General features: G+C 53.2%; 10 protein-coding genes across 10 annotated transcripts; 4 read left to right on the forward strand and 6 right to left on the reverse strand.

Moving 5' to 3' along the window:
* Window positions 1–110: 110 nt before the first annotated feature.
* Window positions 111–2,048, reverse strand: PFLUO_LOCUS5901 (uncharacterized protein; the record flags this gene model as incomplete). Its single annotated transcript, XM_073783392.1, has 1 exon — window positions 111–2,048. One exon carries the CDS (start codon window positions 2,046–2,048, stop codon window positions 111–113), a length of 1,938 nt encoding a protein of 645 aa, XP_073639952.1.
* A 169-nt stretch (window positions 2,049–2,217) lies between these two features.
* On the forward strand, window positions 2,218–4,152 carry PFLUO_LOCUS5902 (mannosyltransferase; the record flags this gene model as incomplete). The annotated part of the gene is made up of 4 exons (XM_073783393.1): window positions 2,218–2,264; window positions 2,319–2,991; window positions 3,046–3,840; window positions 3,895–4,152. The coding sequence occupies 4 exons, from the start codon at window positions 2,218–2,220 to the stop codon at window positions 4,150–4,152; spliced, it is 1,773 nt and encodes a 590-aa protein (XP_073639953.1).
* Window positions 4,153–4,656: 504 nt separating this feature from the next.
* On the forward strand, window positions 4,657–6,144 carry PFLUO_LOCUS5903 (uncharacterized protein; the record flags this gene model as incomplete). Its single annotated transcript, XM_073783394.1, has 5 exons — window positions 4,657–4,861; window positions 4,922–5,024; window positions 5,080–5,132; window positions 5,195–5,318; window positions 5,379–6,144. The coding sequence occupies 5 exons, from the start codon at window positions 4,657–4,659 to the stop codon at window positions 6,142–6,144; spliced, it is 1,251 nt and encodes a 416-aa protein (XP_073639954.1).
* Window positions 6,145–6,227: 83 nt separating this feature from the next.
* On the reverse strand, window positions 6,228–8,133 carry PFLUO_LOCUS5904 (uncharacterized protein; the record flags this gene model as incomplete). Its single annotated transcript, XM_073783395.1, has 2 exons — window positions 6,228–7,663; window positions 7,734–8,133. The coding sequence occupies 2 exons, from the start codon at window positions 8,131–8,133 to the stop codon at window positions 6,228–6,230; spliced, it is 1,836 nt and encodes a 611-aa protein (XP_073639955.1).
* Window positions 8,134–8,322: 189 nt separating this feature from the next.
* PFLUO_LOCUS5905 (uncharacterized protein) lies at window positions 8,323–9,442 on the reverse strand (the record flags this gene model as incomplete). The annotated part of the gene is made up of 2 exons (XM_073783396.1): window positions 8,323–8,743; window positions 8,796–9,442. 2 exons carry the CDS (start codon window positions 9,440–9,442, stop codon window positions 8,323–8,325), a joined length of 1,068 nt encoding a protein of 355 aa, XP_073639956.1.
* Window positions 9,443–10,026: 584 nt separating this feature from the next.
* Window positions 10,027–11,908, reverse strand: PFLUO_LOCUS5906 (uncharacterized protein; the record flags this gene model as incomplete). Its single annotated transcript, XM_073783397.1, has 2 exons — window positions 10,027–11,490; window positions 11,546–11,908. 2 exons carry the CDS (start codon window positions 11,906–11,908, stop codon window positions 10,027–10,029), a joined length of 1,827 nt encoding a protein of 608 aa, XP_073639957.1.
* Window positions 11,909–16,444: 4,536 nt separating this feature from the next.
* PFLUO_LOCUS5907 (histone H3.1) lies at window positions 16,445–17,003 on the reverse strand (the record flags this gene model as incomplete). The annotated part of the gene is made up of 2 exons (XM_073783398.1): window positions 16,445–16,830; window positions 16,979–17,003. 2 exons carry the CDS (start codon window positions 17,001–17,003, stop codon window positions 16,445–16,447), a joined length of 411 nt encoding a protein of 136 aa, XP_073639958.1.
* A 719-nt stretch (window positions 17,004–17,722) lies between these two features.
* PFLUO_LOCUS5908 (Histone H4) lies at window positions 17,723–18,092 on the forward strand (the record flags this gene model as incomplete). Its single annotated transcript, XM_073783400.1, has 2 exons — window positions 17,723–17,732; window positions 17,791–18,092. The coding sequence occupies 2 exons, from the start codon at window positions 17,723–17,725 to the stop codon at window positions 18,090–18,092; spliced, it is 312 nt and encodes a 103-aa protein (XP_073639959.1).
* A 1,447-nt stretch (window positions 18,093–19,539) lies between these two features.
* On the reverse strand, window positions 19,540–20,265 carry PFLUO_LOCUS5909 (uncharacterized protein; the record flags this gene model as incomplete). Its single annotated transcript, XM_073783401.1, has 1 exon — window positions 19,540–20,265. One exon carries the CDS (start codon window positions 20,263–20,265, stop codon window positions 19,540–19,542), a length of 726 nt encoding a protein of 241 aa, XP_073639960.1.
* Window positions 20,266–20,690: 425 nt separating this feature from the next.
* PFLUO_LOCUS5910 (uncharacterized protein) lies at window positions 20,691–22,710 on the forward strand (the record flags this gene model as incomplete). The annotated part of the gene is made up of 5 exons (XM_073783402.1): window positions 20,691–20,796; window positions 20,843–20,944; window positions 21,006–21,628; window positions 21,686–22,143; window positions 22,203–22,710. 5 exons carry the CDS (start codon window positions 20,691–20,693, stop codon window positions 22,708–22,710), a joined length of 1,797 nt encoding a protein of 598 aa, XP_073639961.1.
* Between the last annotated feature and the right edge of the window lie 1,074 nt (window positions 22,711–23,784).

The raw sequence follows: 23,784 nt of genomic DNA on the forward strand, positions 1-23,784 counted from the left end.
AGCAAATATAACCTGGAAATCCATAACTTTTCTGTGAAACCCAACAATGAGCCAAAAAAACACCATTCATGCAAAAATATCCGGTTAAATGCCCAAATTGAAAAAGATCTTTAAGACGGAGGCGGCCCCTGGTTCCCATTGCTGAGATTGCGCAGCAATTCCAATTGCGCCTTGACCTGGTCGAAATTCATAGGCGGATTTTGCGCCTGAGTCTGTCCTGGAGCTTGCTGGTATTGCTGAGGCTGCTGGTATTGCTGGGGCTGCTGATATTGTTGAGGCTGCTGATATTGTTGAGGCTGCTGCTGTTGTTGCAGCGCTGCCAAGAACAGAGGATTGATATGAGCCCCCGGAGGAATGGAGGGGAAGGAATTGGGCTGCTGCGGCTGTTGGAAGGCTTGTTGGAAGGGAAATTGGAAAGGGAACTGCGTCGGAGCAGCACCAGGGGCAAACGGCTGCGGCTGCTGCGGCTGTTGCCCATATGCGGCGAAAGACTGGGGTATGCCGTACGCAGGCTGTTGCTGTTGCTGGTACGGTTGGGATGCGTAGTCAGGAGGCTGAGACTGAGCATCTCCGTATTGAGGTCGACCCTGATCTTGACTCCAAGATCCCCCTCCTCCTCGTCCTCCTCGTCCTCCTGCGCCTCGGCCACGACCGCCTCGGCCACGATCAGAACCTCGACCACGACCCCGGCCGCCACGGAAACCAGGGTTGCGATCACTTCCTTCGACGGGTGCCTCGCGCGGTCCCATCATCTCGTGGAGATTTTTTGGCCGAGCAAGAGGAGTGTATCCTTCCTGGCCTCTCTCATCATCGTAATTGAGTTCGGAGTGACTCAGTTTCGAGGGACCTGGCCGGTCTCTCTTACCTCTAGCAGCACCACCGCCCCGGGCCTCCTTTCTCTCCTGTCTTTTCTGCTTCAGTCTCTTCTTGTAATCGGCCTCTGCCTCATCATCGGAGAACTCGATTTCGTCCTCGGCGATCTCCTCATCGTGGAAGTTGGAGGCGTCACTTCCCTTCATCCCCTTGAGCGGCTGGGTGAAGACAAATGTCGAGTGTTCCTCAACATAGTATACATCCATGTCTTTCGTCAGGCCCTTCTCTTGCGGCTCCGAGGCCGACGAAAACATGACGGTGTACAAGGGGTTTTCGACTCTCCCCAAGGTTTCCGATACGACGCCAACAGTGGTGTAATCTTGGAGACAAAGTAAAGAGCCGGACTCGAGGACCTGATATTCTCCGGAGGTGTTGGCCTCGATGAGAAGCGCATTCTCGACCACGGTCTGGATCTTGCCTAAATGCACAATTTTCATATCGGGTGTGATTTTGACGTCTGGAATCGGAAGGACATCTTCGGCTATTTCGTTGGTCGACCTGATATAGCCACCCGACTTCCCCTTCCCTTCTGCCTCGTCGTCCGAGCCGCCTTCAGCTAGCATCAGAATCCGCGCTTGTTCTTCTGGGCTAAGGATCGGGTAGTCTTCATCGTCGCTATCGTCGGAATCCGACGAGGTAGAGCTATCTGAGGACGACTCGTAAGGTGATGAGTCAACCTCCCACTCTGGATGCTCGCCCTCTTGTTCCTCCCCTGGCTGTTCGGCCACCTGGGTGTTATCCGGCGCTGCTTCGGTTGTCTTGGTGTCGACGTCCATCGCTTCGGCCGGCTCGCTCTTTTCCTGTGTCTCTCCATTTGGTTCTTGCTCGGCCACTTTCGCTGCCGTTTCTTTTGAGTCTTCGTCGGTCATTTTGACATCTGTAGTCTGAAAGGCAGGCTGGCCGTTGACAACTGGCTCCTGCGAGCTCAGCTGGACTAAACCCAGTCCAGGGATCACCGCTGGAGGCTTCGAGGGTCCAAGTTCCTCGACCTTCTCTGGCGCATCGTCCTTGCCCTCTTCTTTCAAGGCGTGTGTCCCCGTAGCCACGGGCGTGTTATAAAAATCGCTGCCATTGTCCGGAGTCGCGACGGGTGGCGTGCTGTTCGCAGGGGGATTTTGGGGGGCTGCTGCGTCCACAGTGTCCACAGACTGAATCTGTGGTATGGGTTCAGCCATTTTGGGCTGAAAAAAAATAGTATTCGAGTGTTGCGACAAGCAGAACAAAATATGCGACGGCAACTTTTTTTTCGGAAAGTGCACAAGTAGCCGTGCCGCCCGCCGTAGTGGCTTTATCGTTGCTTATCGCGCGTCCAAAGCTATTCGTGGTCAACTTTCTTCCCCAGATATGGCGAGCAACAACGGGCCTGCACAGGCTCCGAGGACGAAGCAACGGTATTTGGTGCTGCAAAATACCTACATTCTTACTGATAACTAACTTCTGTCCAGTCCTCCTCCTCCTCCCTTCTACCTCCCCCTGGACATCACACTCTATCTTTGTCTCCTCTGCAACGGTCTCGCCGCGCTGTTCTCCCCTATTCAGGATTGCGACGAAGTGTTCAATTTCTGGGAACCCGCCCACTACCTCGAGCACGGGTACGGCTTACAAACATGGGAATATTCGCCTGTTTACTCCATCCGGAGCTGGCTCTACGTGTCCCTCTACGCGGCTGTGGGGAAGCTGGCATCGCTGTTCGGCACCAGCAAAATGATTGAGTTCTACATCATCCGGTTATCGCTTGCCTTTGTGTGCTCTGCCTGCCAGGTCCGGTTGTACTCCTCTATTTGCCGGACGGTCAGCCCCCGCATTGGACTGCTGTTCGTGATGGTCCTCTTATTCAGTCCGGGCATGTTCCATGCGTCAACCGCCTTTCTCCCGTCCACCTTCACCATGTACACATCAATGCTTGGTATGGCTGCCTTTTTGGATTGGAAGGGTGGTCGGAAAATTGCGCAGGGGATCATGTGGTTTGGTCTGGGGTCCATTGTCGGATGGCCATTCGCGGGAGCTTTGATTGTCCCGCCTCTGACGGAGGAATTGGCCCTTGCACACCTGTCCGGGTCAATTGACTCTTTCATCGGCGCTGTTGTGGATGGCGTCGTGAGATGTCTGTCTATTCTGGTAAGTTTTTGTGGGTTTGGAGAGTCTCGATATCGTTGCTGAGATAAGTTGCAGGCAGTCGAGGTAGCAGTGGACTATGTTTTCTTCCAGAAGCTCGCCTTGGTGCCCTGGAACATCGTCAAGTACAATGTCTTGGGAGGCAAGGACAAGGGGCCCGATATCTTTGGCACCGAACCATGGACATTTTATTTCAAGAACCTGGTGCTAAATTTCAACCTCTGGTTTGTCCTCGCCATGTTGTCCTTGCCGCTTCTGGTTCTTCAAACCGCTTTCAGATTCCACACAACCTCACTGCAGACAGTTCTGCGGACTCTCACCATGATTGCACCCTTCTACATCTGGTTCGGCATCTTCACGGAGCAGCCTCACAAGGAGGAGCGGTTCATGTATCCGGCATATCCCTTCTTGGCTCTCAATGCCGCTATCGCTTTCCATATGATTCTATCCTATATTGGGTCTAGTAACCGGCAAGAGTTCATCGGTCGCATCCCTGCAAGGCTGAAATTCCTCGGTGTCATTTCAGTGGTGCTGGTCGCACTCAATGCCGGCATGCTGCGAACTCTGGGCATGGTGACCGCTTACCGCGCGCCTCTGAAGGTGTTTGAGCCCCTCCAGCAGCCCGACATGGCGCATGCAGGACAGAACGTGTGTTTCGGCAAGGAGTGGTACCGCTTCCCTTCATCCTACTTCCTTCCGCATGAGAAGCGCGCCAAGTTTATTCGCAGCGAGTTTCGCGGGTTACTGCCGGGTGAATTCCCTGAAGCATCCGACTATTTTGGTCGTCTGAGAGGCGCCTCTCAGATCCCGTCGGGGATGAACGACTTGAATCAAGAAGACCCCAGCAAATATGTAAGCACGGTGTGATATGAGCAATTAACAAAGAGGCTAACCGAGAAATAACAGGTGGATATCTCTCAGTGCTCGTTCCTGGTCGACTCCTCTTTCCCCGGCCGCGAGGCGACCGAGCTGGAACCAGCCTATGTGTTGGATGAAGCAAGCTGGACGACTCTGAAGTGTGAGAGCTTTCTGGATACAGCGCAGACAGGCCTATTGGGCCGGTTGATGTGGATTCCCGATCTGCCATTCATCCCGGAACCCCTGCAGCGGAAATGGGGACAGTACTGCCTTCTCCAGCGCCGAGGGCCTGAACATTCTATCTAACATCTCCCCCTCACCCTTTCTCGACCATTTACCTAAAAGAATGCCGTTGAACCCCCCGTCTTGTTTAGTAGTGTGTGCGCGCAGCATTACCCTTTATGTGTTTACTCGCCACAGCCACTTTACCCAATCCGGATAAGACATCCTGCACCACCGCGGCAAGGTGATAAGCTCGGTTCTCCGCAGATAAACGTCAAGTCCAGAGGAGATCCTGCAGCCCCGGATCGCTTGGCTGGAAGTAGCCCCGGCGAACGGCGGGGGGTCCTCGCATCGAATTAACGGGAAGGGCAGTTGTATGGAGTTGGCGTTCTCGCTTTGACCAGGACTTGGATCATCTGGGGATTTATCCCGTCTGACTCCGTCTGTCATACTTCTACTGTCTACTACGTACTACCTACCATACTGCGACCGGATCCTCCTATCTTTAAACTCATAAAAGTGATAGCAACAGACAAATACATACCAAGCCACTATCCACACTCCATCCGACTCAGCCCTAACCTAACCATGTCCCTCGAGCTCGAGTCCCTCCGCAACAAAGTATCCAACATCCCCGCAAAAGACCTCGCAAGCTTCGTCCTCGTGTTGAATGTCTGCGCCTGGCTCATATTTGTAATCTCACGCAAATGGGGTGCCACATTCGGCACGACATCCAAACTCTCAAACCCCTCCCAGTCCCGGGGAAGAGTGAAGACAGCTAGAAAGCCTGGTGGTAGGCTCAACCAGAGGGGTCTCCATATTCCCATGGACCATGCTGACACTGCGCTGACAGAATGGATACCCTCTGATTTCAAGCGGCCCCCAGCGCCGCCCTACCCCGACTGGGATGTCCACTCTACAAAGCCGATTCTCTATCGGCCGTTTCGATATGGGCCGTATGCGTTGAAGAGGATACCCCGGATTGATGAATGCTCATTCGGTTCACTATAGGAAATACTTCGTTACGTTGGGATTAAGGAGTATGAAATGGGATGAGTGGATTGGTGAGAACTGGCCGAGACACACGGGCGAAGGACAGTCATTAACCCATACATACATCACACAGAGCTCGATAACCACTACTTGAAATACCACGCCGACAAAGCTCGCCGCATCGCAGAGCGCGGTGATAAATGCTGTAAGACGGCGCCAGAAGCAAGGGACGCAGCGATAGAACTGCTGGAAGAGCTGTGCGTGGTCCTTCGTACCCTCGTACTTGCTTTCGCAGCACACTGAACAGAAGTAACTAGATGCGCCTACCTCCCCGAGCGCTATCCAACTATGTTCCAGAGGACATCGACAGGGATTACCAACATGGTCACGAACGAGACATTCGACATCACAGCGCGGCCACTAGCCGAAGACCCGATGGCGATGAGCGCACGACTGATCCAAGACGACCTCGCCATCATGATGGAACGCCCGGATGGCGAGTACTATCTCGTGGCCGGGGCAATCCTGCTAGCTGGGTTCTGGCGCCTGAGCGACAAATTCGGAATGCCGTTGTCGGAGATCCACACGTCCGGCGATGTGCCTCAGTTCCGCTCGAAGCTCGAGAAAGGCATGAAGAATTTCTTCCGCCGACTCCGGCCGGAAGAGCCGGTGCTGCGCAATAACTATTTCATCCAGGTGGACGAGAACCTGGCGTGGTCGGACAGTATCGGGGCGGAAGACTCGGCGGACGTGTCGTGGGCAACAGCAGAGAAGAACCGGGCGATTGACCATCATTTCTTTCGCTCGGAGAGGCAGTCGCTCAGGCGGTTACCGCGGTCTGGCGGGGTGGTGTTTACGATCCGCACGTATTTCGAGCCCATCACCGAGGTAGTCAAGGAGCCGTATGTGCCGGGGAGATTGGCCTCTGCGGTGCGCAGTTGGGGCGATGATGTGTCGCGGTATAAGGGGAAGGAGATGTATCAAGATGTCTTGCTGGAGTATCTGGATCGGAAACATGACGAGCAGATTGCGGCTGGGTTGGAGGTGGAGAAAGAGGATGAGGAACGCAAGTATCCATATTGAAGGAAAGATGCGAGTATATTTCGATCCTCTTGATTGGTACTTCATCACACTTCGTAAATCTATACGCATCGTAGGGCAATTGCCTACGAGTTCACTCGATTCCGTCTTGCATAGGCCCACTCCCGCTCTTGACGCCAGGAGCAGCCATCGCGGAACTCGCAGATGCGGCATTTCCACGCGTCCATGACATCGACACCGCGCGGATCACGCTCACCACGCCACCACTCCATCTGATCGGTCAGGTAAGACGTCATGGTCGTGGGATCAAACAGAAAGGAGCGGCTTCCGAGATGTTGGGGCTGCAGGTCCTCTGTAGGAGCAGATGAAAGGTATCGAGCAGTGAGGATCGGGGACAGGAGAGTCGGATATTCTTCGAGCATGGTCGGTTGAGTAAGTGATGGGATGGATGGCGATATTGAGGATGTGGGTGGGGGGAGAAACGTGAGCCGGATCTGGTCTTTCATGAACCCCCATATAAGAGAGAGGTTGTTGTGAGCCATGAGAATGCTGGTGGAGTCTTGGCTACTGGATGGAGGTGAGCTGCGAGAGACCTTCCGTGCGTCGTCCGGTGTAGAGGTATTCTCCTTAAGATCAAATTCCTGGGACGTAAGAGTATCGAAGAATTCGTCATTCAGCCCACCCACTTCTAAGAGAAACAATTCAGAGAAGGGACGTTCGAGGTCGAGATCATAGCGTTGTGCAAGCGTTTCAATCGTGACATCGTCGCTGGTGATCATGCGGTTGAGCATGTGGTAGTAAAGCTGGAGTTGGAGAAGAGTGGGACGAAACCCGGTGCTCTTGACTGTCGGAATGGACCGACTGGCCTTCGTCTTCACGTCTGTCATGTAAACTCGCGGCAGATCGTACACGGCCGCAGGCACTTCTTCCTTCTGAGGTTGGGGTTCTGGCCGGGCAAGATCTTCGAGTCGTCGACCACCGCCAGCCGGAGACAGGAGAAAGTCTGACAAGGACATCTGATATTCTGGCAAGGCCGCCCTCGATGCAGCAGTATCCGCGTAGTAGCTGGAAGCCGTGGCCTCGAGCTCGGAATCCGGGCATTCGTAGGACAATTGGTCGATCACTCCATTGACCACCTCCCCGTCCACAAGCCCCCAGACCTCTAATTCACGCGTGATGCCAAACTCACGCAACATGCGCAGGCCCTGAATCACATTCCATATCCGCAGCGCCCAAGCATCTTCCTTCGTGGTGATCTCCACAGGGACAGTGGTATAGATCTCATCCTCCAGCGTTTTATGTACGACACTCCCCATCTTCATGGCCGGTGTTCTCTTCTTCCTCCCATGTTTTGTCAGTGTGTACCAGTACTGCAACTCGCACCAGGCGGGCGACACCAGATCCGTCACGGAAAACGCCTTGTTCGGCGGGTGTCGAAAGCGCTCGACCGGGGTTCGAGGATCAAGCGCCGCAGCCTCTGGGTCGCGCGTCCATTCACGCTCGCGGACCGCGTTGCGCTCTCGCTCTATCTCTCTGCCCTCAGTGGAATTGGGGTGCTCGACTAAACGCTTCGGATGGCAGGGCGTCAGCTCATATCAAGAAAACGGAAGCAGGTGAAGGGCCAGTCTCACCAAACGGGCTGTTCCTGTTGTTTGAGCCCGGATTTGTCTGACTAGACCGGTAAGGCTGGTTTGACTGCCGCCACGGAGAACGGGGCTTCCTCTCCCGGCCCAGCACCTTTGGCAGCCGGACACCCGGAGGGCTTTCCAAGCCATCTTCAATATCCGCGACCGCAGCCGGATTCAAGGAGTTGAGATCGGTTAGCTCCGCTACTGCAGCTGTGTTCAGCGCGTTCTCCTCGGTTACTGGGGGATATGCGGACGACGCGGTGGCGTCGACGGCGGACGCGTGTTCCGCAACGGCTTGGGTGAGCAGCTCGCTCAAGATCTGCTCTTCATCTGGGGTGAAGTCGGAGCCGTAGTCGCTGGAGTCGGATTTGTCAGGGATTGTGGGTGTTGGTGAGCAGGACATGCCTGCGATGGAAGGGGTTCATGGAGGAGAGACTGGGAGAGGAGAAGTTGGAAACGCGAGGCCGACGATTGGACCAGCTCTGGTATTTACTAAGTAAAAGAAACAATTCTATAGTTAATCTATCGAGCTCTATGGTATCTGAAATGTATCGCTAAACCCAAAAATAAAACATCACAAAAGAAAAAGCCATCATGCGCTCTCTGTCGCAGGAACCAGGCTGCCTCCGGTCAGCGCGCGCGACGGCGGGTTTGCGGCCGCCAGCTCGGCCGCCTGGACTTCGCGAGCAGCCTTCTGGTTCAGCCAACTCAAATACGTCTGCCAGCCGACGGCAATGCAGCCCGAAAACACGTTCCGGAACTGCGGTGGCACATACATGAAGCTGAACGCCGTGACGGCGGGCCAGAGCTTGACGCTGTTGGTGATGCTGACCGGGAGCGCTTTTCTAAGCCGCTCCCAGGTCTCTTCGAGCGTAGCGCCTGCTAGGAGAGAATGCATGCTGAAGAAGTATGTGTTGAAGATCGGTGTGAAGCAGATCTGTTGCACGACAACCTTGGTCAAGATAGACAGGAACTTGGATGGGTAGTTGAAGTGGTTGTGGAGGAACCAGAACCTAAGATCAAATCAGTATTGACAATCCGATCAACACCATTCCAGCGCCTTACCAGTTGTACGAGGGAATGCTCGATCCCGTGCCCACAATCAAGTGTCGCACCGTCCTCCACGGGTCGTATCCGCCTCCGCTACTGGCTTCTTGCTCTCCTACATCCTTCGATCCTGTTGAATCGTTCTGCACGACCTTTGCAGGTCCTGGAGCCTCTGAAGGGAACATAATTTGCGCGCTCAGGTCACCACACAGGTAGATGATGATCGAGCTGCACACCTGTGTAGTATAGGGCCTCTTCTCCTGCACCCGGCTGTACCATCTCCCCGTCCTGCCGAGCGGGCCTGCTTTGATAATCTCACGCAAGCCACGGGATCGCGCAACTGTTTTTGCCGTCGTGCTTGCCGTCGCCGGGGGGGTCGCTGCCCCAGCACTCGCAGCGGCGGTGTTGGCAGATGGTGCAGGCGAAGAAGAGGTCGGAGGAGCAGACGGTGTAGGAGAAGATGATGACGCGTTTGTCTGAGATGTATTCACGGTTTCATCAGCGATTTTGCCGGCCTTGCTCTCGACCGCAGGTTCGGGGGCCGACGAAGAGTCGGATTTGAGTCTGCGCTGCCGCAGCCGGGGCGAGACGGTGGTTGTTCGCGGTCGGGTCGCGAAGGGCGACACTCGTCCAGTACGGACGAGTGCACGCTGCATCAGGCTCATCGCAAAGCGCCTGTTGTGCACATTGAATACTTCAAGAGGTAGCCGAGGTCGGAGGCGATGCGGCGAGAAGCGGCGGTGTCTCGGGGTCGCGATAAGTCCAGCAGAGGAGGAGATGCAGTCGTTGTAGATAAGGTATAGAACGACACAAGACTAATAATAAAGGAAAATGATGACAATCAAAAACAGAGATCTATGCAAAAGAAAGAAAAAGAGCCAACCCTCCGCCGGCAATGCACTTCCGAACCCTGACCGCCCCGATTAAATCCTTATCCACTGTTAGCGTGGATGACACCATTTCTATTATCGTACAAGTATAGATTGAGAATCAACTACTGGACAGAGATAGATCAATGCAATCAAATCCATTTGGCAAGCCAGATGCCAACACCACACCGTCTATATAATATGCAAAACCACGATCCCGTACATACAAGCGCATCTGCGTGACTTGGGGTATAACAGGCAGAGGGAAAGAAAACAACGCACAGAAAAACACCGCATGATGCAAAGTTGAACTAGATACTATGATTATCACGTCGAGGCCCGTAAATATCGGGGATGAGGTGTTGCAGTTAATAAGAGTCCTATTTGAAGGACTCGCGGGTATTGACTCGGTCAATATCGTAGGGATTACCGTCGTAAGTGGGCTTGCGATACAACGATCCGGCCGTGCGAGCAGACGAAACGGAATGGGCATTGCTGCGAGTGCGCTGGGTGGACGGCAGCTCCTCGACATTCGAATCGGTCTCGCTGTCATCATCGGACACGGACGCATGCGGAGAGGGTGCCTCGGTGAGATCGAAACCGGGCTCCTTCTCATCCTCCAAGTCGGGCGTAGCCTCCGATTGTTCCTGGATCTTGCGCATAAAGGCGTCCGACTGGGCGGCAAACTTGCAGCGCTGGCGAATAGCGAGTCCGTACTTGTAGAACAGGAATGGGAAGGGCACGCAGGCGAGTGCGAGAAAGGCGGGGATCGACGAGGCCCAGTGAATACCCAGGTTGTCATACATGTAGGTGGTAAAGAGCGGGAATGCAGCACCGAAGCACGAACGCAGGACGGAGTTGGCGGCGAGAACAGAGGCCGCAAAGATGGTGTAGGCATCGATGAGGTAGTTCATGATGCTCAGGAAGACCAACACCATGCCAAAGCCGAAGGGCACGCCGGCTGCAATGCTAGCCATGAAATGGATCGAGGGGTAGTTGGTCCATGCGAACCAGAACAAGCCGACGGGGATCGCGACGGAGGCGATCAGGCAAGGCGGTAGACGGGCCTCGGGGGGTGCGAAGCCATTATGTTTTTCTAGCACGCGGATGTATCGCGTATTGTCGAAAAGGGTGTAGACCACTGCAATCAGCATGCCGACCATGATTCCCAGGAACGCCAACCCGCCAATGCCCTGGTTCCAGCCGCGGTCCACTTGATAGACGATGGGGAAAGCAGCGAACATCATGTACAGAGTCCCGTAAACGATAGCCATGTACAGCGATAGCAGGAAAACAATCGGCTCGCGGAAGAGCAGAATCCACGGGCGAGACAGAGCAAGTTTGAAAGCTTCCCTGAGGGAAACCTTGCCCTGGTCGATGTCAGCCTTACTCCGATACACCTTGCCCGAGATCTTGGACAGTCTCTCAGCACGGCGGCGCAGCAGGACCGGCGCATAGGTCTCTGGGATAAGCAGTGTCCCAATGATCCAGACTGCACCCGAGAAGGCAGCCAGGAAGCCCATGACCCATCTCCAGCCGGCGTTCATGCCCAGGAATCCGCCGATGATAGGGCCCAGAACGGGGCCTAGGAACGGCGCTGCGGCGAAGAGACTCATCGCGATACCTCGCTGTCTGGCATGGAACATGTCCGCGATGACACCACCCGCATTGGTCAGAGGCGAAGAGCCAAAGGAACCGGCGAAAAATCGCAGGATGATCAGCGTCCAAATATTCTGGGCTCCGGCGGTGCCCGCGTTGAAGGCAGTGAGGATGGCGTAGGTCAGGACAAAGAGGATTTGACGACCGAACAGTTCACTCAGCGGCGCCCAGGCCAACGGACCGATCTAGAAAAAAAATTGTCAGTTTCGGTAGTGCCTGACCGGAGCAAACCCAACTTACCGCGAAACCCAAGACGAAGAGCGAGACACCCAGCGTTGCGACCTCCTCGCCAGCATGAAACTGTTCCATAATCTCTTCCACGCCACCGGTGTAAGCCGAGGAAACGAGCGCGACGGCCAGGGTGGCGATGGCCACGAGCATGGTGATGGACCATTTCTTGACGTCGCTGAAGTTCATGGGGTTGCGAGGGTCATTGGGGATCCATGATACCGCGTATGGGTCGTCTTCCGTTCCGGAGCCGGGGTATGGGTGGTCGATGATCTCCTGCGTAACGACACCCTGGTCCACGACCATGCGCCAGTAGGAGATCTTGGTCGGGTGGGAGGGTTCGATCTGGTCGGACACATCCTTGTTGCCCGCCATGGTGGGCAGATAGGCACAAGCACGCTGGACAGTCGGTGTGTGTTATGTATATACGCGAGTGAGGACCAAGTGATGAAAAGCGGTTGTTTGTGTAGGCTGTCGAGGGGAGACCGGTTGCGGGGATGCGATGAAGCTTGCCGGTTTCAGCAGGAGAGCTAAGCTATGGGTTGAACACAGAGCGCTCAGGCATCGGACAGTACCGTCCTTTTTATTATCTGGTGGCTTTTTTTTTTTTTTTTCCAGTTCCAAGAAATCTAGTCCCGGGTTTACGTCGGTGTTGGGGATTACTAAATCGTCACAAAAAGATGCGTTATGCACGGCGGCCGAGGATAAGAGACGGAGCCCCACGAGAGCCGACCCACGGGCTGGGATTGCATTTCCAGGGACGGTATCAATCCCGGAGTGTTGGACCGAGGTTGTGCAGGATTTCCAGTGAAAATTCTTGAAAATTCTATCATTCGGATTCTGTCTTCATCGGTTTGAGAATACAAGATCCAAGAAGGTGAACAACCAAAATCTTCGTTTGCGGTCGCCACGCGATGCGCTTGGACCACTTGCTGGCTCTCGGGTATGACGGCATCTGCGATCAAGGTTCACGACCAGAGAACAAAAGAGGCATCTGCAGAGGGGTAGAGACAGCATTAATAATGAACCGAATGGAACATAATGCTGTACGGTCCCATGTCTCTAGATCCGCCCGGTGGATATCTTCCTAAAATTAGCCGATGGGCCAGACTGCTGCATAAAATACTTCGCACCGCAGACGCCACAACCGTCGCAACGTGCGCTGGTGATGACAGAGCACTAACTACGGTCGGCCCTCGCACTTATTATTTCCGTGCTGATACTCCGGATCGGACGGTGACTGTGCAGTTTCGAGATTATGCATGCTGACTTGATGAGTTTTGCAACGGTGGATAGTCCCCGTCCCGTTTCTTTCTGTACCTTCTGTAGTCGTGCAATGACGCGCCGCGCTGAGACACCGAGTTATTGTATCGTCTCACCGGCTGAATGTTTGGATATAGTTAGTCGCAGGACTCGCGGGAAAGTGTTTTATGGTAAACCAATCTTGATGGAATGGAGTAGGTCCTTCACTCCTGATCAAGTCGTGGGTTGGCCGAAATGTGCCCTCCCGCGCAGAATATATATCTGGGCACGGATCTGGCTACTCCAAAACAAAGAATTTAATACCCAGGGCAGACAGGCCCTCGAAGGACTCCTACATAATTTGACATGCGCTTATATAGCCAGAGTGACAATCAACAGCCGTTCAGTGAAGTCGTCGGCTTACGATCAGAAACGGTCTTCCTGCATGCAGCCGGGCTGAAGCGTGACTCGAATCCGCGCTTATCCAAACCACACCCGAACAACCGCTTCTCAAGGCAAACAACAACAGTCAGGACTCCTAAAAAATCCATTTTTGGAAAGCAGTGAAAATCAATAGCCAGATCACTGCGTGGGATTTTCGGTCCGTATAGTCATCGAAACCGATGGATCGCCAGAGCATCGACAGTAGCAGCCAGCAGGACTCATATCGGGAAACCCGGTGATATTCTCTTGACAAATCCAGTTCTACCATGACGTGTCCATTTGACGCATGACCTACGGCCAGGAATGAGTCACAGCATCTGGGTACTCATCCCGAACCATCCATCCCGGCGATGTCCATCGGTCGGATTACTCTGCCAAGGCGTATGGACAGGTTAGAGGAAGGGAATGCCATATTGCATCATGTTTGATTTGCAAGTTCTCCGTAGGAAATCCCGAGCGAAACGTCACCTGCTCATTCTGACTCCCATCAGCTCCATATAGTTTCGAAAAACTTCAGCTTCCACCGGGTCTGGTGACGCGTCTGTTGTCGCCTTTGAATTTCTTATTGACATATTCCACTCTTCTGCTGTTTGTAGGACTGCATGCGCAGTCGCAAGGCTGAGTGTTACGTTTACTTCTCGGATATTGTTTCTTCGAGTAGCCTGAGAGCATACCATAGAGGCAGCGAGATTCTGCGTCTGGGGCTCCAGAAGATGACCGCAGTTTCGATCGAGAGCAACGCATAGCCGGTTACGTTGCAATATACTGGCTTGGCACGTCAGAAGATTCTCTAGCTTTCCCGGGGCATCGGATGAAGAGCTCGCATCTGGCGAATGTTTCTTCTGCTGCCTGTCGAGAAGCATTTGTTCGCACATTTGGTGTTTCCAAAGCAAGAATTTTTGACGCTTCTCGAAGACCTTTCGACGCAGGCACTCGTGCAGTGCCGTATCATTTAAGTTGGCATCCATAATGAAAACTGAACACTCTGCGGTGATACGTGCAAAAGGTATCATAATCTCATACAATGCAATGATCATTTTGCTGCGGGGTGAGAATAGGTCGGCAGGGGATAATGAAGATCGTAGAGTGCACATCCACTCTTCTTGCTCAAGGAAACAAGAGGTATTGTTGAAAAAAGACTGTTAACTATTTCTGGAGTCAGCTCCAAGTAAGAGCAGTCCATGGCACGTACTTACAATGATGCCTACTTGACTCATCAATAGAGATTTCTCGAAATCGATCGTAAAGTTCGCGGGTCCACGGTTTATTATCAACTGAGCCATGCCAGATGCATGGTGAGCCTATGTTTGATTCACATCCTTGTTCAAATACTAATTGAAGTGGCCATCTAAGCTTGGAGGATAGAATCTACACTCCTATATCCCCCTGACCTTGCCGAGGGCTTACCTCAAAGAGACATAGTAGAGCAGTCGCGCAAAGGGTCTCGGCGGAGCGAGATCTCGCAGGATCATCAAACGCATGTCGAAGGCTCTTTAATGCTTTCGTGTGGAGAGAGATGAGAAAAGGCGATATGGAACCATTTGGTGCTCTAGAGGTGTACAAATCATAAAAGGCAACCGTGACACATTTGACAGCAGTATCTATAGCATCATCATTTCCCAGTCGGCAGGGAATATCGAACAGATACGATGGCTGTTCACGATCTGACATGAGAGATCGTGCCAGGGCCTTGGCTGGAGTTATCCGTCCAATGGCTAAGCGACCTATGTGTATTGTTGTAAGCGGAGACAACAGTGCTATGGGTTGCTGTTCTTGGATGACCTGAGATAAAGAAACAGCAGCCGTGAGATGCCCAAAATGTGCCACCTGTGTCGGTTGAGAAACACGAGTTGCCGCGTCAGTGGTCTCTCGCGGTAACCTCACCGAGACTTGACCACTTGATTCGGCGGGCCATTCGCAGCTGAGCTTGTTCCGGATACATGCGGCGCAACGAGGCTTCTTTCCATCACACCTTTTTCGGCGGCTCCGACAAGAAAGACACCCTATTTGCGGTTTCGGGGGCGAACTGCGTCCCTGCGCCTTCGCGATGGTCTCCTCGCTCTGATCATAGAACCGGACGACCGTCAGATCTCGATACCCGGAGCATTCTCGGTTTACTCGAAAGCACTGCGAGCACGACGGTCGCCGTTGACCTTTGTTCGGCCCCTGCTTTTTGTTTCTTTTCTTCTCATAAATCTCCCACCAAACCCAGGGATCGAAGACTCCTGTCACCCCGCCAGTGCCTTAAGAATACCTCGCATTTGACTTCACCATACTGATAGCTTGAGCTTTTCTTAATAGTTTAGGCGAGAGCTACGTGTACATATTGTTGGAAAACAGCCAGAGTCAGACAAGAGGAAGAATAGTATCACGTCTTCTTCAGAAGCGGAATGGGAGCCCGAGCTGGATGACGCCCCACTGCGGCTTTCTTTGCTGCCTCTAGTACAAGTACCGTGGTCAGACGAAGTGTCCATGATCTTGTGATCAGAATAATTTTGATATTTAAAAAAACAATCACTAGATTAAGGAAGTTTTATAGATTCACGTAGTCGATTTAGGAAATCTGGCGAGCTGTGTGGGATGAAAGATCAGTGGACGAAGATCGGGATGGTACTTGATCTGTACTTGGGATGAGCCCGCTCAGGCAGTCCCTCCACCCACACCGAGTCTTTGGAATTTACAGTGGTGAGCCGAGCACACAGGCACGAATTCAAGGTCATTTATTTCATTTGTCATAGAATAACTCATGCTTCTTACATTGAATGATAAAATGTGTGGTGATGAATAGTTACGATCGCTGGTGTGGTCGAGCAGGCTGCCCACCACTACGGCCGCACGGTCGCAACAGCAGCCTCACCCAGACCTGACACGGTCGCGGCCACACCACGACGCGTCACAGACCAAAACAGACTACGCGAAGAGAACAGGACCTCGATGGGAACATGTTGAATCATAGAAGATCGCATTTTCAGCGTCTATGTCATGGAATGATGCTCGCTAAGGCATCATGTTAGGATACTATCCGTAATGTACATAGCCCATGACCTGATCCATGCCCTGCTAGAAGGGCAAGCCGAAGAAAGCAAATCCAGAAACCCGTGTTCCCATTGTTGTAGTAAAATAGAAGCAAAACCCATCATGTTGTCGCCGATTGTCATGATAATAAAAAGAAACAGAACCCCATTATCGCCATCCCGAAAGAATCAAGAACCCGAAAGCAGACGCTTACGAGCGCTCGCCACGCAGGCGGCGGGCCAGCTGGATGTCCTTGGACTGGATGGTGACACGCTTGGCGTGGATGGCGCACAGGTTGGTGTCCTCGAACAGGGAGACGAGGTAGGCCTCAACGGACTCCTGCAGGGCACCGATGGCGGAGCTCTGGAAGCGCAGGTCGGACTTGAAGTCCTGGGCGATCTCGCGAACCAGACGCTGGAAGGGCAGCTTGCGGATCAGAAGCTCGGTGGACTTCTGGTAGCGACGGATCTCACGCAGAGCGACGGTACCGGGCTTGTAGCGGTGAGGCTTCTTGACACCTCCGGTGGAGGGAGCGGCCTTGCGGGCAGCCTTCGAGGCGAGAGCCTTACGAGGAGCCTTGCCACCAGTGGACTTGCCTGTTGATGATTGTTAGTGATGGATGTTATGTGAAGTGGTGACGCGTCAGGGTGTGGTCCGACGCGGGCGCGGTCATTGAGGGACAATGACACTACCCGCGACCAAGACCAGCGACGACGAGAGAGGCGCCAGCAAGGTGGAACTTACGGGCAGTCTGCTTGGTACGAGCCATTGTTTCAGGTTCGGTTTGATGAAATTAGAAAGACTTTCGATGAAAAGTTGATGAAAAAAAGAGTTGGTCGATGGTTGTCGAGATGGTGGGTTGGGAGGAAGGAGAGAGGGAAGAAGGTGAGTGGGTGGGGGAAGGGTATTTGTAGGGCCAACCGAAGGGGCGTGATCTGGTGGTGGTGGGAGGGCCAATCAGCGGGGAGAATCACAGCGAGCAGCAAAGCAGGCGGGCACAAGCGTGATTTCGGGCGGATCAGTTTGGCGGACAATCAGAACGGTCACGTGGCTTGGCTATAAGCGAGGAGCCCGACCGGATGGGCCAATCAGACCCGAGGATCAGAACTGTAGAATGCCATTCCCATTCATTCCTGATCTCAACCCCCCCAACCACTGGAAGGCGGATCTGGTCCATCCATACCATGAACCGAGCATTCAGAATGCTCCCTCCCATTTTTCGGTTCCTGATTAGCATTGCCAGGGGTGGTGGTGCGAGGATCAGTGCCGGTGGTCGAGATCAACTCGGTCCGTGGATCCTGCGCGCTGATTGGTCGATCCACCAACCCGCGCGTGATCCGGCACGCCCGCCCATCCCGCCCTACAAATATGGACCTTCCCTTCGCTTCTTCCTCCCTTCCCCCAATCCAACTGTCATCGACCAATCTCGACTTCCACCATCAACAACCTTCTTTAATCCACTACCTTCTTCTCTAACTTTAATTCATCATGTCTGGACGTGAGTATCTTCTGTGATCCCCCATCATCATTCGACGCGTGCTAACGCGTCTCAACAGGCGGCAAAGGTGGCAAGGGTCTCGGAAAGGGTGGCGCCAAGCGTCACCGCAAGATCTTGCGCGACAACATCCAGGGTATCACCAAGCCCGCTATCCGCCGTCTCGCTCGTCGTGGTGGTGTCAAGCGTATCTCCGCCATGATCTACGAGGAGACCCGCGGTGTCCTCAAGACCTTCCTCGAGGGTGTCATCCGTGACGCGGTCACCTACACTGAGCACGCCAAGCGCAAGACCGTCACCTCCCTCGACGTTGTCTACGCCCTCAAGCGCCAGGGCCGTACCCTGTACGGTTTCGGTGGCTAAGCATCTTCTCCTTTTTGCTTTTTCCGGGCTGGTTCACGGTATGACTGGGACGTTGTGGTGTTCTTTTTATTTTATCTACACAAGTGTGTCATGGGTCTCTGGGTCTGTTTTATTTTTTAGTTATGGTCTCGCGCGTCCACTATGGGTCTGCTAGTGTTCGCTTCTGAAGTTTCATGTATCATAGCGGCCTTACTTTCATAACGGCTGGCACCATGGTCATGGTGGGATTCACCTTGTGTGATCCGGTACGAATACAATTCATCAAAACTTCATCTGGCTGTCTGTTCTTTGTAGACTTTGTGTACGTGTCGAGGCGCGTTTGACTGGCCAGTACGTGGATGTAAACAACAATGCGCGTCAACAACGCGTCCATCCAAGTAGTCTTGCCTTGGTTAGCTCCTCTGTTTATGTACGTCAGCTACGTGCTTGGATTGGGAGGTATTGATTTATAATATTTAGTTCTTGCGATCCAATTGCCAGGTGCTCCGACCGATCATGTACCTACTTTAATCATATAGTTGTGATGGTGAAATTTAAGATACTGTTGAGAATAATTACAAGTATACGGTGTAATTATTGTTTATATCATTTCAAGGTGATTAAATGGAGAAAATAATACTGGATGTCATGCTTGATGCGGAAGGTGTAAATGCTGTGTAGGTGGTATGTAGTGAATATATATCTTTGCATCAGAATATCTGACCATCTCACGTTTACACTACCCAACCAACCAAAAACACGCAAAAAAACAGCGAACACAGATGAAAAACCATGAGGAATCCCATAAAACACCGAGGAATACCGCAAAAAGCACCGTTTGCTGTCTGAAGATGGTCGAGTAGATGCTGCGCGATCCCCGAGTTGAACCCCCAAATTAGGAAGTTGAACCCCCCATTTTAGGAAACTGCCCTACCAGCACCACATTAAACATTGCCAGACGCGGACACATCCACCACCGAACTCTATAGTTCCACACCAGACACCGAGACGAAGAACGAGACAGATCAACGGAAGTTACCGGGTCGCTTCTCGCCTTCATCGGTCGGACAACTCCCACTCAGCACCATGCCTCATCGCCCGCCAACAGCCCAGACAGCTCCCTCGCTTTCTCTCGCCGGTCCAGCCTTCCCGCAGCCACAGTATCCGAATTCACATCAGTAAGACTAGTCGAACTCTCCTTGAACCTCAAACGACCGTTCGAGCGCCACTAACGTAACTCGGCAGACACCAGGGCCACCCGACCGTGACAAACTTCGGAGAACTGCCGATCAACCCCCTGGCACGGTCAATGCAGACCGACACTAGTCCGATATGGCTGGTCGAATCATAAACACACGGCATCAACACGAGGTGGAGCTCCAATCTACAAGAAAATGGAAGGGAAGAAAGATAAGACAGCAAAGCAGGTTCAATTCCAGGCGATCCCACATCAAAGCAAAGCCGTTCACTAGATCTCCAGCTTCTCAGAGTATTCCACACACGACGGGGTACCAGCATCGCCTCGACCCCAGACAGAAGCCCGCATCAGATAGAGACTGAAAGTCTCGCGAGGGAGTCCACTCAAGTCAACAGAGGGACCGCATAATCTCCGCATCTCCGCATCCAAATCAAAACCACGAGCCCTGCGACCGCAGCCACACTCCCTCTTGGTCTGAGTGTGTGCCTTCTCACTACACTCGCAGGCAAGACCGCAATCCCCTCCTCTTCTTGCACAGTCCTCGCAGAGCCAGGGAAATAGATACCGCTCGGGATTCTCCCGGAAAGCGACAAAAGCGCGCCGCAGAGCTGGTGCGGGACACACGGCTTCCTGGTCATAGATATCATATTCCAAAGACCAGTACTGCTGATGCAGGGACTCTAACTCGGACCTCCATTCGCTCAGCTGCTTCTCCCAGCCCTGCACTTCCTCACTGGCAGTCCAGTTGATCTCCACCTTCATATTTTCGTACTGTTCCCCCACCACCGCCTGGCGCTCGGCGATATTGCGCAGGCGGGCATCCAGCACAAGAAGTTTATCGAACCAGGGTCCCAGAACAGGAGAGATAGTTCTCTTGCGACGGCGCAGTTCCCAGCGACGCATATCGTGGGAAAATTTCCATTTGCCGAACACTTCGAAGGTGTCTTCGATGAAAACGAGGAATCGGGAGGATTTATTATTATTTCGAGGAGCCATGGTTTCAACAAGTAGGATTCAATTCGTCTGAGAAGTGAGATGAGATGTGTCAGAGTACAGAGTGCAGAAAGGATAGAGAAATAAAGCAGTTGTGTCATTATTTCTCGTTGACTGGGCAGCTACCCCAGATGGATGATGAAGTATACCAACCATGGACCAACAGCGCTAGCCCCTGCTCTACCGAAAAAATTCACCGATAATCCCTGAATACCATCTTATCTGTAGTGCCTGAGCGGGCCGCTCACATGAAGCCAAGGCGGCGCTAGTACCGGGCGATCCATAGCGGCCGGATAGAATTGCAGCTAGTGGCGTTCAGCTGGAGGTCCACTCGAGGGTTGCGGGGGAGTTCGTCAGGTAATAAGCTCATAGAGCCCCCTGATTTTTTTTCTTCCTCATTATGCGCCTGCCAATTTACCATAACCATAATGCTCGCGCCCGTGGTCGCGATACTGTCGCTCTGGGTCTTGAGCACAGCGGGGGATTCAAATCTAGACCCGATCAAGAACTACTGCAAGCGACTGTATCATCAATGTGCGCAACTTTCACCCTGATAAAAGCCACAAACTGACAATAGCAGCCGCGGTGAAGAGTGGCAAACTGTATATCGACGGCGGACTCGAGATCTTCACGCCCAAAAATGACTATGGGACGGCTGAGGGGGGCGAGATTCTGGGGTACAGTATGTTTTTCTTTTCTCACCGCAGACCCCCCTACTCTACGTCCGTCACTAACGGACACAGATGAATGGTTGATCACGCTGGACATGCAATATTCCTGGGACTGGGAGACGAGCAATTTTTCAATGAACGCGCTCAACATCACCGCGGATCCAACCACGGGAACAAAACCAGCAAACCTCATCAGCGGAGCGCTCTACGCCGGAGCGCCCGATGACTCCAAAATCTACCTATACGGCGGGACGACCTCCTTTCTGAACGAGAGTTTCCCCGGATTCGAGTGGCCCGACTCGGCACAGTATGCGCTGTGGTCGTTCGACACGGACGATCAAACCTGGAGCCAATACGACGTGTCGCTGAATGTGCCCTACAAGCCGGCTGGAGGGGCATATGCCGAGGCAGCGGACCAGGGCCTTGCATTTTACCTGAATGGGTGGCTTGATAACGGGACGTCCAATGCATTCGAGAACGAATACAACTTCTTGAAGTATCTGGATGGTATGGTCGCTGTCAACACCAACACACAGCAAGCGCGGAACTTGTCCACCTCTTCGCTGAACAACTCCCCTCGTGTCAAAGGTGCGCTGGCCTATATTCCAGGGGTCAGTTCTAAGGGGATCTTGGTGGCCATGGGAGGAGTGACGAAGCCGACGAGCGACAGCAGCTTGGATAATGAAGGGACATATGTATGGACACCCCTCCCCGCAGCACTCCCAGCGGGAACAAGTCTAACAGACCAATAGGTCTCGTTCGATAGCGTCGATATCTTCGACATCGCATCCATGGACGGCGCGTGGTATAATCAACCAGTATCGGGCGACATCCCCGGACCGCGAACGGATTTCTGCGTGGTCACGGTCTCAGCGCCGGATAACTCAAGCCACAATATCTACCTGTATGGCGGGCAAGGCGCCAACAACCTCTACGACGACGTCTACGTCCTCTCTCTCCCGTCGTTCAGATGGATCAAGATGTATCAGGGCGAGTCGCCTCGCTATGGACATACCTGCCACCTGGTCGGCAATAAGCAGATGCTGACTGTTGGCGGCGATGCATCGGAAGATCTGATGAGTGGGTGTGACTGGGAGGAATATGGCGTGGCCATTTTGGACATGAGCAGTATGGTCTGGGGCCATATCTACCATGCACTCGATGGGGAGTATCAGGTGCCGACGAAAATTTACAATGTGATTGGGGGAGAGTAAGTATTTTCTTTCTTTGGTGATGTGTCAATACAACAGATAGCTAACACCGCCACAGCGGACAGGGTAATGCCCATCAGATGAAGCCGACTGGCGGGTTCAGCAATGACCAAATTGCGCAATTCTTCAACGAGACTGCCAGCACTGGATCTGGGAAATCTACCACCCCTTCATCATCGACTAGCAGCAAGATAAGCGGAGGCGCCATCGCCGGCGCAGTAGTCGGATCGGTTATCGCTGCAGGATTGATCGCAGCACTGATCCTCTACCTGATCCGCCGACAGCGAAAGCAGCAAAAGAACACCAACCCGCCTTCTTCACCACCAACCACAACAGAAACTGCCGAGGCACCCCCGGACTACAAGCCCGCCCGACTAGACGGCGCCTTCTTCCGCAATCGCGGGCAGGCCGTCGAGCTGACCAGCCAGCAGGTGTCTGCGCTGACGGAGCTCGGGATCTCAAATCCAGCCATGCTGCATGAGATGGACGGAAGACCGCGGGGACCAGCGGAGTTGCCGGACACGAGACCGGCTGATGTGTTCACGACCAAGTCGGGGAAGAACTAGTGCTGTCGGTTTGGTTAATACGCATGGAATGTATTTCATTGTGTTTGGAGCTATTCATTTGGCGGTATTTTTGAACACACGCTGTCCAATAGTTTGCTCTAAGCCTCAATTCTTGCCTGGTCCTTTTAGTCATGTCTTGGTTGACTGACCCTCTCCTCGCTTGCTCTCAACAGAATCAGGATAGTGCACGTCAGCAAGCGAGTGAATGTGCATGTGACACTCCCCGACATTCCTTGGATCTGGATCTGCCGAGCGAATGCTATGTGGTTGCCAACGCTTCTCACTCTCCCTGCGGTACGGTAGACGCGCGGCGCAGGCGCGGAACAGGCAGCCAACAATCACCTTGCGTGTTCGCAGTGAAGGGGATGGAGGGGGAGGGTTGGGGGGGTCTTATTTTTAGACATCCAGTGTTCGTCCGATACGTGTCTCACTCTGATCTTGTCTCTGCATGGAGGATTACAATTTGTAGCACACCTATAGTTCCCAGTAGCCCTGTCTTGGCGCAAATCATCCAAGCACCACCCCACGTGACCCCGTTCGGGATGGACTGCTCTTCCCCAGTGCCAACAAGAATCCTCCCTCGGTCACCTCCTGTCTGTTCGGTCGACAGATTTTTCTTTTCTGTTCTCCTCGGAGATACCAAAAAAGGTGCGACGTAAATACCAGTCTTCTCGAACGCCCGTAAAATACCGATACCTGCAGACCACCCACCCACTTCAGCAACCCTCGGCCGGCGTCTCCCGGTGTTGTGGCTGTGTTAGTGCCGCCCACTCCGCCAATAAGAGCCAACGAAAAATTTGTTCGGGTGCATTAGCCTTCCTTCTAGGGTGTTCTAAATCGGTGTCGACAGTCATGGATGTGTCTTAAGGTGCTGACAATGCAGGTTGTCCGGCTTGCTTGTGCCGGTGAAAATTTTTTCTTTTAATCAAATTTTTTTCCCTCGCATGTGGCCGTCAGCTCCGTCGAGGTCCTTTGGGAGCTGACATAGAGACATCCCAATTAAGAAGGTGAATCGTGAGTTGCATACCATGTGCTTTCTGCCTGAACGGACAAGTCCTTTCCCGACTCTGTACA

This window comes from Penicillium psychrofluorescens (genome assembly GCF_964197705.1).
Source record: "Penicillium psychrofluorescens genome assembly, chromosome: 4".
In the NCBI taxonomy this organism is placed as follows: Eukaryota; Fungi; Ascomycota; class Eurotiomycetes; order Eurotiales; family Aspergillaceae; genus Penicillium; species Penicillium psychrofluorescens.